Source organism: Condylura cristata, unplaced genomic scaffold (genome assembly GCF_000260355.1).
Source record: "Condylura cristata isolate star-nosed mole 26May11 unplaced genomic scaffold, ConCri1.0 scaffold00003, whole genome shotgun sequence".
In the NCBI taxonomy this organism is placed as follows: Eukaryota; Metazoa; Chordata; class Mammalia; order Eulipotyphla; family Talpidae; genus Condylura; species Condylura cristata.
The window spans coordinates 47,333,739-47,349,768 of NW_004567104.1; the positions used below are offsets into that span (position 1 = coordinate 47,333,739).

The 16,030-nt window shown below is 36.6% G+C and overlaps 1 protein-coding gene across 1 annotated transcript in view; it reads left to right on the forward strand.

The window, feature by feature from the left end:
• Positions 1-16,030, forward strand: part of ABI3BP (ABI family, member 3 (NESH) binding protein) — a 199,881-nt gene that overhangs the window by 74,890 nt on the left and 108,961 nt on the right. Inside the window, exons 4-6 of the mRNA XM_012732963.1 lie at positions 249-381; positions 11,203-11,384; positions 11,909-11,964. Coding sequence (XP_012588417.1) covers positions 249-381; positions 11,203-11,384; positions 11,909-11,964 — 371 coding nt within the window. The remainder of the gene's footprint in view (positions 1-248; positions 382-11,202; positions 11,385-11,908; positions 11,965-16,030) is intronic.

The following is a 16,030-nucleotide window of genomic DNA, read 5'->3' on the forward strand; positions in this document are numbered from 1 at the left end:
CTAAGAAGCTTAAGCCACTTCGACATGAGTTCGATCCCTGCCTGCCCTGGAGGAGATCCACATGGCGTGGCAGACCTCTCCTGGCCTGCCCGCTGCTCCCCTCAGCAGTGTACTTCATTGATCTGCCTGTTCTGCTCTCCACTCTGTCCCTGGTGAATTCTCTCACCCTCCACATCTCTGGCCTGTACCCCAGTTCTGTATGAATAAATAAATATTAAAAAAAATTAACCTGTATGTTCCTGCCACAGGTAAAGCACGTACCCGCAAGCCTCTCCAGCTGGTGGTTGGCACCCTGACCCCAAGTTCAGTCTTCTTGTCTTGGGGTTTCCTCATCAACCCACACCATGACTGGACATTGCCGACTCACTGTCCTAATGACAGGTAACTCACCTTCATAGAAGGTTTTATTTTTCATCTGAAAATTACATTTGCTTTTATAATATATGTGCATGTTTTCCAGGAATGTATAGATAGAAGGAACGTTAGCATTTACAGGCTATCTGTTAGTTGTATAGCCTATTCTAGGTGTAGGGAGAGAGAAGGCACTTATTAGGCTATTGAGGGAGTTATCTGCTTGAATAGAAAACACATGCAAGTATTTTTGTTTTCCAAAGAATAACCTCCATGGAGAATAAACCAAACAGTAATTGGGAAGTATCCATGAGAAGGGCAATAAAAAATCTGAGGATGAGATTGTAAGTAGTTTAGGAAAGACTGTTAAGAGTTGGCAAGATTGACCTTTGGTTGAAAAGGATGATTTGATCCCTGGAGAATTATTATAGAAGTCGTAGTTCCATGGTGTGGTCTCCAAACTAAGTAGTATCACATTTAAAATCACTTGGGAACTTGCCTGGCAGAACAAATTAAGAAAAATCATAAGTACATTTTAAAATTCCAATTCATCTGTCCAGTACACGTACATGGAGTTTTCTATATGTCAGGAACCATGCTAACTGCAGTATATGATGTCTGCATTGCTTATAAAATGATGTTCACTTATTATTTATAAGGTGGTACATTGATAAAGAAGTTGTTTCTCTTTTTTGATATAGTAGTCGTTATTGAGGCATAATTTAAATGTAAAATAAACAGATTTTAGAAGTACAGTTTGATCAATTATGAAAAACATGCATAATTATGTATTACCACACCCCATCAAAAATAAAAAATGTTCATTACCCTAGCAAATATCTTCCATTAGAAACAATCACTGATTTATTTGTATCACCATAGATTAGTTTTGCCTATTTTAGAATTCCACATGAACAGTCACATAATATGTTCTCTTTCGATGTGTGTATTCCTTCATTCAGGTTGTTTTTGAGCTGTATTCAGACATTGCCAGCAACAATACAGACATGTATTGCTTGCTTACGGGGATCTGTCTTGGAAATGCAGTTAGACAATGGTCAACTGAAATATGGTTAAGTGACACGTGACTGTAGCTTAATCCTTTTTTATTCCTGAGTAGTATTCAATTATGTGAAGCTTCCAGAATGTGCCCTTATCTTGATGGTGCACACCTGAATTGTGTCTTATTTTTGGTTTTTATTAATATACATTTCATAAACATTCTTGCTCTTACACAAAACAAGACTTTTGCAGGTATTCTTATTTTTTTTTTAAGGTAACCTTGGTTTTCAACACTCCACTGTTCAGAGGCATAGGGTCACATCTCTTCATCTATATGTTACCACACTATACCCACCACCATCAAACCCCCAAGGTCCTTGTAAAGATTGTTACAGTTTATCCTAGATGAACACTAGGATGACAAGGGAGATGTATTCTTGATGATTTTTTTAGCCTGATTTTTCTCATTTATATTCCTGTGAGCAATGTGGGTGAGTTGTGTTTGCCCCCATGTCCTCACCAAATTCATGTTGACAACATATTTCACTTTAATTACCGTATGTAATTGTAGTTTACTACTGTTTTAATATGTAGCTCCTGTGTAAAAAAAAATACTGAACCTTTCCTCATGTTCTTTTGGGCCATGTCTATTTTGATAGTGTTTTAAAACTTGTATTTGTCTACATTTAAAGAACAACCTTCAAAAATGTTTCTAAGTTCTGCAAACTACCTTTCATATGACTTTGATTAGGAAATCTAGACTAAGAAAGGGGAAAAATTAAATTTCCTTTGCATGTCCTTAGTCTGAGGAAGAAATCTTGGAAAAGGACATGTAGACAATGTTGCCAAAACCAAATTTTTTGAAAAATAATTTTGAGATGTTTCAAAGAATCCGAAATATTCCTATTGTACCCACCACTAATACCATAAGTTATTTTGTTTGGAAAATGAGACTTTTAAAAATATGCTTTTTTGTGATAATTCCAGTTTTTAGTGGATTGGCCAAGGGTGCCAATGCTGAGAAAATAAACATTTGTGGACTGTTTTCTTTTCCTCATTTTTTAGTTTTTATTTAAACAGAAGAAAGAAGGGAAGAGGAAAGGGAGGCAATTTGATATTCTAGCAAATGGAGCAGGTTTAACGGTTATTTAACTTTTTGATAAGTACTTGAGTTTCAGTAACCTGTAAATTCACATAGTGTAATTTGGATACTCTAGCCTCTTCTCCCCTATGGCCTTTTTTGCAGTTTCAATTGGTCCTACTAACTTGTGCATGAAAGATTTTATCTAATGATTCATTCTAACCTATAAATGTTGCTGTGTTTGCACGGATTCAAACTGGTGGATGCTGCCAAAAAGGGCAGGGAGAAAGGTAGAGGAGCATGACCTGGTGGAGGTTGAACCGAGGAAAATGATCTGAAGGCCCAGCCTACCCAGCCACATGCACCTGCATCCGTTGTTCATATCCCCTAACTGTTCTTATCAAATAGATGATTCATGCTCCTCAATCACAATATTCTCAATAACTCCATTTGGTGTAAAGTTTTTAAGTTCTATAATAATAACATGACAATATACTTTCAAACCTTCGTGGGTGGGAGAATCCGGGCCTCATAGACAAAATTAGGGAACAATCAGGATATGACAAAAGTGAAGAATTAAGCAGTAATGACCAAAAAAAACCACTTGGATTCCTTGTGGATTTCATTGACCTATGCCTTCTTTTTCCCTAGTTACTACAATTAATAAAAAATTGACATTTAAAGTCTATGAAGTCTGAGAACAAATAATAATCATTATTTAAAATCTCTGAAAATATTGTACATGTCGTAAGCAAACAAACTAGAGCTCTAAGTTAGTGCAATTGGAAGCAGACTTGGAGAAATCTATCTTTACATAATGATACATATTGTTTTTAAAGTTTAGACTAATTCAGAAGGTTAGAATAAGCATAGTTATATGAAATAATTAAATATTAGAACATTAATGTAGCTGATGTTACCTTTGGTAGTATCAACCAAAACCATTGAAATCTGAATGCTCATGGTTTGCTACAGGAACACTGGTATCAGTTTTTTAGTCCATTGAATGCTAGTATGTGGCGCTTTGTGTGAAGCTGGATTAATAAAAAATCACTTTACTTTGGTTTTTCAGAGCTTCATCTTTTCTGTACTAAAGATCTTGCAAACTAAGTTGTCAGTGAGTAAACTGCTGTTCTGGTTTTTCACTTGGTAATGTTAATGGAGTGCCACTCTGGCCTTCAGGGCATATATTTCTGTTCCTGTTTGCAGAGGGTACTTAAGGCTCTCCCACGCTCTTAAATCTTTTTCTGAGTTCACGGTGAAGTGTTAGTAGACACTCTTAGTGTAGAGTTATTATTCTTAACAGACTTTGAGAGGAAGAACATACGCATTTCTCTTCGGTGTATTTAAGGTCATAAGAAAGCTTTTCAAATGACCCGATGAAGAGTAAAACATGTTTTTAACCAAAATTTATTTCATCATTAAGAGCTAATTTGACCCTTCCCAGATTTCCAACTTGTTTAAGCATTCAAGCCTGCTTAGTTTTTGCTACTTTGCCAACTTGTTAAATAAAGCTTTATGATTCATTTAGAGATCATTTTCAAATTTTCTAACATGTTCATGCTGTTCTCATCAGTCTTGGTGTAGAATGAGGTTCCTTGTTTCAGCTGGTCCAGTGCATGCTCTTGCCTTTTTTATTCCCAAGTTTTTAAGAAGTGGATATTTTCAATTTCTATGAGTTCTCACTTGACTGATTCCAGTCTCTTGTTACCCATGTAAATTTTAGGATCTACGAGAACAAGGAGCCATGTGTACCTTAACCAGTATTATTTCCTAATTTCCAGGCTAGTAGCTGAAACACAGTAAACCCTTGAAAATATGTGCTAATTATATTCAGTATAAATTATGAAATGTCAGGAATTTCACTTTTATGACTCACCATTGCAGGTTAAAGTAGGGTTTTTTTTCTCTTGAAATAATCACCTCATTTATCATTAGTTTTTGAGGTACTGTAATACTTTTCACCCTAATTTAAAACTAATTTGAAGAAGATAAATTCTTCTGTCTATTCTGTTAAATCTTCCAAACTACTTTTTTATCTCTTTTAATTCTGGGGCTTCTTAGCGTGATTCACCCTTGCATTCTTGTTTTCTAAACAACCCATGCAGTCCTTATTTCCTCTCACTGACTTCGGTCCCCTTTTTATCATTCCACTGCAAGTTTAGCTTATTAACTTGGATTTAATTGTTAAATCCAGTAGGTTTCTCAGTTCTTACTCTTTTTAATGTCTGAGTAGAACTTTGGCCACCCTTCAATTCTTGAATTCTTTATTTTTAATTTAGATTTTTCTCTTTATCTTCCTTGGCTTGCTTCCTACACTCCCTCTCCCATATGAAACAGAACTCTCACTGGGTCATCTGTGTATCCTCACCTAAGCCATGTTTATAATTATGAGTCTAGTCTCATCATTTCCTTCATAGAAATATAGCTGAGATAAATTTTCTTCATTCTATTTCTTTTGTGTTTCATTCCTTCATTGTTTCTGGACTATAGCATATTAAGATTCCTCCCTCCACTTTCTTTCTAATTCTTGTGCTAAGCATAGCTCCTCCATCACTGATTACTTTGTTCACCTGCTGAAGAATCTCCTTCAGCTCCCAAAAGCCTAGTAAAGGGAAGCATAGAATCTCTCCAAAATTCCATCTCAAGGAATGTATGAGTTGTGCCTCTAACAAATGGTTTAAATCTGTCCTGCTCTGTTGTTCCTGGATCTGAATAGGATGGTCTGCTTTAAAACAGATCACAGGGATATAACTTAAGGTGCAATCTGTCTGTTTCATAAGTTCAGGCTATAGAGTGCCATACCCAAAATCCTTAGACTGCTCTGCTCATTTTTTAAAGACAGTCATGATGTCCTACTTGTTTTCTCCCTGCATCATGTTTTACAACAGGTTTCAACAAACATAGAATGGGTAAGTAAATGGACTGTCAGGAACAAACCATATAATGCACTGAGTCAGTTCCTTCAGCCTTTGCAGCCATCCTCTGCAACATCTCCCATCTGCAGTGAGTGTGAATGTTGAGGATAAAATATTGCTTTATTATTAACCAAGTGACCTTGGAGAACTTGTTTTAATATTTTAAGACTTGGTTTTCCCATCTGTAAAATGGGAATAATGGTAATATTTCACAGGTTGTTAGAATCAAATGAAAGGGCCTGTGTTACATGGCTAACAGGATGTTTAGTATGCAGTGAGTACTCAGTCAATGATACTGGGTGTGCTTCTTTTGGTAATAATTTCCTTGTTATTCTTGCCAGTTTGGGCAAGCAATTCCATTCTAAAGAGCATCCAAATCACCAGAAATTTCTTTTCTTGGGCTTTAGCAGAAAGCAGTGAGTGCATACATGAAAATGAAATTTTGGAAATGGTTGACCAACCTAAAAATCATGGTGATGGTTCAAAAACAAGGACATGAATTGATCATGTAGAGAAGAGACAAGCGCTGGAGAAATCAGGCAGGCACCACTGAACGTGAGGAGAGAAGAGACGTCAACAGGAGTAGGACAGAAGATGAAAAGATTTGAAATTAGTTAGGAATTCTAGGTAGTTGTTGTTTAATTCCATTACAAATTAGACATCAGAGTACATAGGGATTTAGGCATTATGAGTGGTAATAAAGTGGAGAAAACATTACTTGTAAGAAATTTTGTGTTAAAAGATAGTGACAACATGGCTGGAGCTGCAGATGATCATGCTGAGTAAAGTAAATCAAGAGAAAGACAAATACTGGATAAATTCACTATGTGAAATACAGAAAAACAGAGCTTAAGAACATATGAAACCAAACCAAAATAAACCCAAGCATGTGACCATAGCTAAAGGCTTCCAGAGGTGAGTTGAGGGTGGGGGTGAAAGGAGGAGGGGCCTAATGGTGTATGGTAATATTAGCAATGGGGTGCTCTGAGTGATGGGGGTTAGCTGGCAACATAGATCTGAGGAAGTGTGAACAGGACATGTACAGTGTTGTAAACCAATTTTACGGCAATAAAATATAACCGTGTGGACAAGAAGTATTTTTGTTTTGATAGCCCAGAAAATATTTTAACAACTTGTAGACTCAAAGTTCCTTAAGGAATAAAGAAAAAGGTTGGATAGTAAGTCAATGGAATAAAGTTATCAAGATTATTATTATTTTTTTTTTTTTTGAGAAGGGAAAACGTTGGAAACAGGCGTGGAAAGGCGGGGGGTGGAGCGGGGAGAGGCTTGGGAGGGAAGAAGAAGAATTAAAGCCAGTAATTAGATCCACAAAGGCACAAAGTAGCAGCAATGCTGATGAAAAGAGTATCAGATGTGCCCTTGGTGTGAGGATAACAAAAAGTGTGTGGGCCACCGGTTTTAGGAAATGCAATAGTAGTTAATTATATAGGAATAAAATACTGCTAGAATAGAATATACCACCCCAAATAAGATGGCCAATCCAATCACATTTATCAAGCATTTACTTTATTTACTTTGATGTTTAATTTCTCCTTTAGGTATATCCCTGTAGTTATGCCATGAATTCTGTTCATGGTATGTCCCTCTGCCTCATGTATTTTATTCGAGAATATCTGATAGGTATCCACAATTACTTTTTAGAAACAGAAAGGATCTCACATATGTTCTCACCTCACACCCCTGTCTCAATGGAGAAAACTGAGTCAGCAGGGACTCCCCAGAGGTCACACTACTAGTTCACAGCAGACAGGCACTCAAATTCTAAAGGGAAGGATGTCCTAAAAGAACTCTGCAGAGTCTGGTGGACTCCACCCCTACTCCAGCTTTCTGGATTCCACCCCCTACTCCAGTAATTAGAAACTACAACTCCCAGCAGTACCAAGGAGAGAATTGCAAGGACCTAAGGGCAGAACTAAGCAGGCATTCTGGGACTTTGGGGGATAAATAGGGAGCAGTTTTCCAACTGACATTCCTGGAGAGGTAACGATTCTCTCTCTCCCTAGAGCAACTGCTCTCAGACGGTGTGACTGGGGCTAGCTAGCAGTGTTACTAGAGCTCCAAGTTAACTGAGCTGGTAAAGTATTCCAGTTACTTTGTATCCCTCTCTCGTTCCTTTTCCTGTCCCCTTCTGTAAATAAACCCATTACCCTTTTTGTGTGTGTCTGCAGAAAACTACATTTTGAGCCTCAGGTGAGGCCCCACAGACAGGCAGCCCAAGTTCACTCTAGGCTATCCTGTAACAGGTTTTGGAGCTCACTGGAGTAAGGGGTGAAATCCAGAAAGCTGGAGTAGGGTGTGGAGTCCACAAGACTCTGCAGAGTTCTTTTAGGACATCCTTCCCCTTAACAACACTACTAGTTCACAGCTGACAGGCACTCAAGCCAAGCCAAGCCACCACCTGCCTTCTGCACTACAATTTGAGGAGCTATGGATTTTTTTTTTTTTTTTTTAGCTATGAAAGCAATTATCGTCCAAGCACAGAACTATGCCAGTCAACCCAAATACCACTTTCAATACAATTTCATACACCACACTGTGATGGGAGTTGCACTGTTTCTTAAAATCCAACGGCTAGAGCAGATATCCAGAGGCCTGGTGTGATGATAACTACCAAGCCATTGTTAATATTTTTAGTAGATTTGCTGCCTCTCCTGTGCTTTTGTCTGAGTTTAATCATCCACAGAAAATGATGTGATCAGTGTTTCATCCTGGATGTCCTCAGACAGTAATGGGGACTCTGTGACATCATAGTGAACACACAACAGAACAGGAAATACAAAGTCCTTCCTAATGCTGGAAGCTACTATGATTCCTTTTGCTCCTTATGTAGTGTCAGTTCACCTGACTTATTCCATTTTTTTTTCAAGGCTAAATGTAAACATTTACTGTGGGTTTTTTTCCTTTTATTTTGCATTGATTCTCTTGGAAATTTATGTTTGGGTGAGGCCTTAATGCAGTGACACTTTATAAAATGTTATATAAATTGTAGACCTGTGCTTAAGGTGATTGAATTGTTGCTCATTTAAAGCAATTACATTCTTTCTTTGGAATGACCTTATAAGCAAGCACCTATGTACCCATTGTATACATATCTATGGAGTTCTTATTGTGTGCTAGCTATAGCTGTTTATTGTAATAAAGTAATTGTAGTAGTTTATTGTAATACAATAATATTTTTTTTGCTTTAAAATCAAGACTTTAATTCACTCCTTTATAGCTATATAGTTTTGTCTGCTCTCACTTTTACAATTTGCAACTTCCTTACATTAACAATTACCAATTAACCCAGTGTTAATGATGGTAAATCTGACAGAGAAGACTAGAAGTCTGTATATTTAATTTTACTGACAAACTCTGAATAAGTGAGGGATTTTCAAATGCTTTGTAATCTAAAAATACTAATATTTAAATAATAAAATAATTTATTTTTACATCATTTTGTGCCTTTTTCTATCTCAGTTGTAATCCCCATGGGTAAAGCTGGATTTTTTTTAAAGCTTTATTTATGCATGCAGAACTGGGGTACAAGCCAGAAGTGCAAGGACGATGAGAGGCTTCACCACAGAGTAGGGAGCAGAACAGGCCGACTGACAAGAGTACACTGCTGAGGGGAGCAGCGGGCGAGACAGGAGAGGTCTGCCATGCTATGTGGAGCACCCCGGGGCAGGGTTTGAACTCCTGCTGAAGTGGCTTTAGCTTCTTGGTGCTGTGCTTAACCCACTGCACCACCAGGGAGGGCCCTGGATATTTTTTTAACGTATGGATCACTTTTAGAAGAGAACATTTTTGCCCTATTAGTCCTAGGAAGGTGGCATGAAATCAAACTCAATGGAAAGTTTGGAATCTGGCCCTTGCTTGCTGTGTTAGTGCAGTGGGCCTCCCAGATCATACAAGTAATCCAGAACCTCAGAAATGTTTCCAAACTAGAGATACATAATTGTGGTGGCCCATCTGGTCTGATTTTAGCATCTCAGCATTTCACTAAAATTCTATAATAGCCTGGGCAGAGATAACAACAAAAACTCCATGTAGCATACTTACTAAGAAATGTTTCATGAATCAATGCTGATGTTTTGTCAGGACACAAAGGGTTAAAATTGTATAAAATTTGTTCCCAGGAGCAGGTAGTGTTGTAACTGGGTCAGCCAAACTCCTTCCCTCATTCTGATTTTTGTTACTATGGGATGTGGGACTGAAGCCTACGGAGCAGCTTGTACAAAAGACAAACTAATGAATGGTTTCAGTGGTTGGTGACTAGCAGGAAGTATGGGCAACTGCATTGCTCTTTCTGTGCCTTTTTAACCTCCTTGCTTCATAGACTTCCCCATTTACATGCTTGGTTTAATGCTTCCCTGTCCCCATCTTGAAGTTCTGAATTTGATTTTGAGCACAGGGCGGCATGGTTTCCCTTCGCATTAAGCCCATAAATTAGGTAGCCAGTCCTGTCCCTCACTTCCAGAGATTTGGGCTGGTTGTTTTGCATCATAATGAACTTGGTGCCAGAGCTCAATGAACATATTTCACATGAGTAAATGAGTAACTTCTTAAAACTTTAAATAAAAGCAATTGACTTGAGTCTTAGTCCATTTCATTTTGCTGAAATGTGAATGGGGAAAAGGTACTTTTTTTTTAAAGAAAAATTAAAATTAATAAGAAATAACCTAAAATAGTATAACAAACACCTATGTTTCCATGATCACGCATGACAACCTTTATATATTTACAATGTTTATCTGTTGGCCCCACCTCTAAGTACTTTTATGTTCCTTACCTGGTCTTTGGGAGGCAAAGCACTATCATAAATGGTTTGTTGTCCTAATATTTGTTATTCCTTAACAATGCCAGGATAATATATAGTAATCTCTTGTGTTTTAACACTTACTAGAGGATAAATGAAACAGTATCATTCTGCAGGTGTTATCACTATTTTGCTGGTACAATCTGGCTACATGAATACGTGTCCCACTAGCTCATCCATTTCTCATTACACATGCAGTAGTAATACAATTCCCTGTTCTGATCTGCTGCTCTATTAAGTGAGTTGTTGATAGCAGAACCAGAGAATTTTCCTTTGCATTCCTGGTTCAGCTGCTGCCAGTGATAAAAGTCACTAGCTGGGTGACACTGGGCAAGCTGTGATCTTTTGAAAATCCATACATAGTTACATAATTTGTAGAATCAGTTTAATAATTTCCACCATTTGGAATGTTTTTGTGATAATTAAGTGATGTAATATGTGAAAACTAACGTGATAAAGGTGCAAAATTATTATGGTTGAGATTATCATTACTTTGCCATTTATCCGTTTGGCTTTTCTAATTGTACTGTTAGCTTTATTACTGGTTATGACTATTTTTATAAAGGTAGAAAATTTCACCCTTAACAAGAAAGTCTTGGATGTATGTTAGGATCTCATTTTCCTCTTTTATAAAACTGAATGATACTGCACATTTTCCATCAGAGAAAATGGATTAAAACAATGCAGTTATGAGGCTAACCAATCTAGTATTCATAAAATGATGCCTATTCTCTACTTGATGCATAGCATTCATTGTTTTTCAATTTTCATTTTGTCAAGTAACAAGTAATAGAATGGTAGGGGCTGAAATTCTGTCAAACCATGACTGCCCTGCAAATTTCCCCTAACTTGCAATTAATAAATAAAAGTAGAAGTGATCATTTATTTCATGTTCTCTGCAAATTCTTAAAAAATATAAACAGAAGCCAGAACTAAATGTAGTCTTCAAAGTATGGGACTCATGATGTGCTTAAAATAACATTTTGAATCTCCTTGTGTTTTTAAAGCATTAAATTTGGTTTATTCCATAGGGTTTATACAATTCGCTATCGAGAGAAGGATAAGGAAAAGAAATGGGTTTTTCAACTCTGCCCAGCCACTGAAACAATTGTCGAAAATCTAAAGCCCAATACAGTTTATGAATTTGGAGTGAAAGATAACATAGAAGGTGGAATTTGGAGTAAGATTTTCAACCACAAGACTATTGTTGGAAGTAAGTGTTTGTAACTATTTCAGTAAGCTTTCTTCAATTTATTTTCCCTAATTCTCAAAGTTTTAATTTTGTTATTAGTTGTGTAGTATGAGATGCTTCCCATCTCTAGAATTTGAGAAAATGTAGAGTGAACTGAATTAACTGAATATTGATATTTTAACGTCTTTAATTTAGAGTAGTTTTTTTAAAAAAACTGATAAATATTTGCGTTAGTAAAAATTCATTGTCTCTTATAAGCCAGTTTAAACCAACCCTGACTTGTTGAATGTCATCTAAACCAAAAAAACTGGATGTGTACAAATGTTCAGGATGGAAATCTGGGCACATTCAGAATTGGACATGAAGACATTGAGTTCTGGGCTTGTTTTCTGTTACTCCTTCACTCATTATTGGAGTTGGTGCTTGAAATTATAGTAAATAAAGTAATGTACCCAAATTAGAAAAGTTATCCTCACAATGATCTGGAATCAATTTAGGAAAAAGAAGAATGAAGAGAATGTCACTTCTCCCTTGTTTTTTGTCAGGTAAAAACAAAGTTAATGGGAAAATCCAGAGTACCTCTGACCAAGTCCACACAGTGGTATGTATCAGATTATTTTTAAGATTTTTTTTTAAAAAAAGTTTCTGAATTGTTTTTTGAACAATAGTCCTATTATGAGTTACTGAAACAGAATTAACTGACTGACATGAGATGTTAGGTAAAGTACTTAATGTCTTAGAAATTAGTCTTTTTCTGAAAATGAAGCAGAAGGAAAGAGATAGTCATCTTTAATCTCTCTAAAACTCAAATATTCTGATAGCCAATACAGTTTTTGTAGTATTTCAGTATGCCAGGAATTTTTGAAGTTACGGTTGCTATCTCCTATCCTGTGTATTTTTTTCACCATAACATTTCATAAACAGACTGGAACGTGCTTTGATTACATTGCTACTGTGTAATCCTTCCTTTGTGTTCTTATCAGCTTGAGTTTAAGAGCTAATGGTTTTCAAGATTGAAGCAATTTATCAGGCATCTTACTTTGTTATATAATAAAGACTTTAGAGGCCCTTTTGATATTATATCAAAAGACTGTTCTCAAATTTATCAGTTTTGTTTATAGGGATTTTTAAAATGGTCATTTCTGAAATTGGCTTAATCAAATTTCTTGTCTTTTCCACTTCCAAATTACTTGTCTTTTTCCTACAATTGCATTATATTTTAGAAAACACTTCCCTATCCAGAGAATCCAGAGAATAGGCCAATCCCCTGGTTTTTATTAATTTTGTGTTTTTATTTTGTAAAAATTAAGTTCTAAATTGTGTGGGTTGTTTTGCTATGCACTAAGGTACTGTCTGGTGAGGTGATATATTTCCCCCAAATCTTTAACCAGTTGACCTTGTACCAAATATTGAATTGTGCCACTCTGAAGGTTCCTTTGGCTTTGTTTCTCTTAAATCCAGTCACTATTATATAGGAATTTCACAATTTTTTTTTTACCCTCTTCTAAGAACACTCCTTTTCTAGAACAATCTTTACTCTAGTGGTTGGTTCCTAGGAAGATGCCTATTTCCCACCCTTTGGCTGTCTTACATATGACTTCATGTTATTACACTCTTTTTCAAAGATTGTATCTCAAACTATACATTTCTTTCTACAGAATATTTCACTTAGGGTGAATTAATCAGCGAGATTGGGAAAGATTATTGACAGTTTATTCCCAGAGAATTTAATTTCTTTTTCACATAATAAGTAGCCATGACAAGAACGGCCAGGAAGAAACTTCCTGCATTTATGACACAGAGCCAGACATTTTATCACTTCAAGCTGTGAGGTGGAGTACCCCCCCAGCTCCAGCCAGCTTTGATGAACTGTGGTTTGAAACTCTTGGCTATTTCCAAGGGAAAACCCAAATTGATTGGAAAGATGTTTTAAGGCTTCTCTATGAAGTTTACTTCATTTTTACCTTTCAGACCACAGAAAAAATGTTTCATAAATTGATGTTGTGTCCATGCGTAGTTCTGGAACAAGGGGAAATTGAAAAGGAGCCACTGAAGATTGTCTTTGATTTCTTATGTGGCCACTTAAAATTGATTCTGAAAATAGATGTGATACTTTAGAGGTATATTTTAATCCAAAATTGTCACTATTCCAATATTAACTCATCTCTCATCAGACTGATCTTAAAAGGCAATATTTCAGAAGATAAGAAATTAAATCCAGATGTTTTGTTTTTAAGCCAAAATACATTTCAAAATGTCTTTATTCATGTCTACTTGCCTACACCAATGCCTTACATGCAGCAAAAACCCTTTAACACCTATCAAAGAAAGCTACTTATGATAGGAAAAGCAATTTGAACTTTGTTATCATTTTTTAAAAAGATATGTTATATTTAGGTTAAAAATTTGAACTGCAAATACATCCCCACTTAGGCATTTGGTAACATTTTACTCTGGGATTCCTATTTTCATGCATCCAGGCCTGTGTTCTTCCAGCAGCACGCCCACACCTGAGCCAAGGACCAGAAGATATACCAACGGTTCCTTTGGTTTAACACCTTTGTTCCGCCAATTATTAAATAACTTCAGTCACCCCTCTTAGTAGCTGTAGAAAAATCAGAGAAAATGTGTATGTACAGACAAAACCATGATTCTTTCTACATAAATTGTATCACGCGAGAGTCATGTGGTTGAGGCAGGAAAAACATTTTTACCATGATAGTTCTGCTGTTTTGTCCATTTTGAGGCTCTAGAACATTTTTTTTTAAGATTTATTTATTTATTCATACAGAACTGGGGTACAGGCCAGAGATGCAGAGGGTGAGAGGATTCACCAGAGACAGAGTGGGGAGCAGAACAGGCAGATCAATGAAGTATACTGCTGAGGGGAGCAGCGAGCGGGCCAGGAGAGGTCTGCCACGCCATGTGGATCTCCTCCAGGGCAGGCAGGGATCGAACTCATGTGGAAGTGGCTTAAGTTTCTTAGTGCTGTGCTTTAACCTGCTACACCACCAGGGAGGGCCCTAGAACATGTTTTTAATGAAAATATTATGTAAAAATTTAAATAAAGGGCCTAATTTTAATACATGTTGCCTATGTGTAAAAGTAAACTTAATTATCCTATTTCATTAACCAGTCATTTTGGAGAATATAGCTTTAATTAACATTTTATATTAAGTAATCCAAATTTCCTTAGATTCAGTGTTACTATGAACAATGGCATTTACTTTCATTTTCCACTTTTCCATCAGAGGTCCACATCTCTCTTTTTAAGTCATCTTTTTATCAGCAAAAAAAGAAATGGCACCAGTTTTCAGTTTTGAGCTATCAAAATACTGTGAAATACTGTGTCATCTTTGCCTGCACTATTAGATTATGTGCATTGAATACATTAGATGTCACTCCATTCTTAGCAATCCTTATCCTAAGCATAAATTCTAAAAATCTGCATCTTGGACAAATTATACCAAAGGCTTATGTCTGTTTTCCTTCCTAGTTGATCTGAAATACAAAGGCTTTCACGAGAAGGGTGCTACATTCACTTTCAGACAGATAATCAGATTGAATAAGCATGTTTTGTTTTGTAACTTTTGTTAGAACATCCTAAAAATGAATTAAAACCAAGGTGCAATATGCCAACGTTCTTGTGTGATTTGGCCCTTGAGCCATTAAAATTTGATTTTGAGCATTCCTTTGTCACTCACCTGATGGACATTTCCTCTTTAACTCGGGGCCAAAATTAAAGCAAAATGTACAATATTGTACACTACAAAAAAATGCAAGATGGACACATCTAAAGAATAACTGTACAGAATAGCATTCTGGTGTTAGCACAAATTTTATTCAGGTTAATTTTCTCCATAATGACAGGTGGAAGCTTGTAGAATCTAAGTCAATGGTGAGCCTTTTGGACCTTCTGCTGCTGTGCTTATTTCTAGATACACCAGGCTTCCTCCAAGCAACTACAGAGCAAACTGAATTTGTATTCAGAGACATTGCCTTTTGTCACTTCAGCATCCTTTCCCCCATTGAATTGCACCAATTGGACATTCAAGTAGTCTGTCCCCAGAAAAGTGGTAAAATTTCCTTACCCACTCAACTACTCAAATTATACTACTACCTGGGTTCTTAAGTGGAAAGCATTTCTCTAAATTCAGGGGGAAAAATAACAAGCCTCTTATAGGACAAGGGGGCAGAATATATTCCTGACATGCAGTCAATGTTCAAAAATTGTTGAATGAAGGGAGGGTGAAAACTGAGAAAGGTAGTGGTGATAGAGGTTTGAAGCTGGAATAGGAGTCAGCAAGTTGCAGAAATAAAGAGATCCAGCAAGGAAATGGACTAAGAAAGAAAAGTGGTACCAAGGTGGTATTAGTGGACCAAAAACTGTGCTGAGTGCACAGCAGCAGGAGTGCGAGCCTTCTACTGCCTCATGCCCCATCCCATGCTCCGCAGAGTCCTAGACACATTGACAGATGCTCATGACAGCAAGCTTGGGATGGCAAAGAAAAGCTAGCAGTAGCTCTTTTTTTTTTTTAAATTTACTTTTTATATTTACAACATAAAATTTTTAAGTGTCAGTATGTCCCATGAGACAAACTAAAAGCTCACTATCTTTATGTTTATTTGCTAAATCTGGCACCCAACCTATGAACCTTTTACCCTTT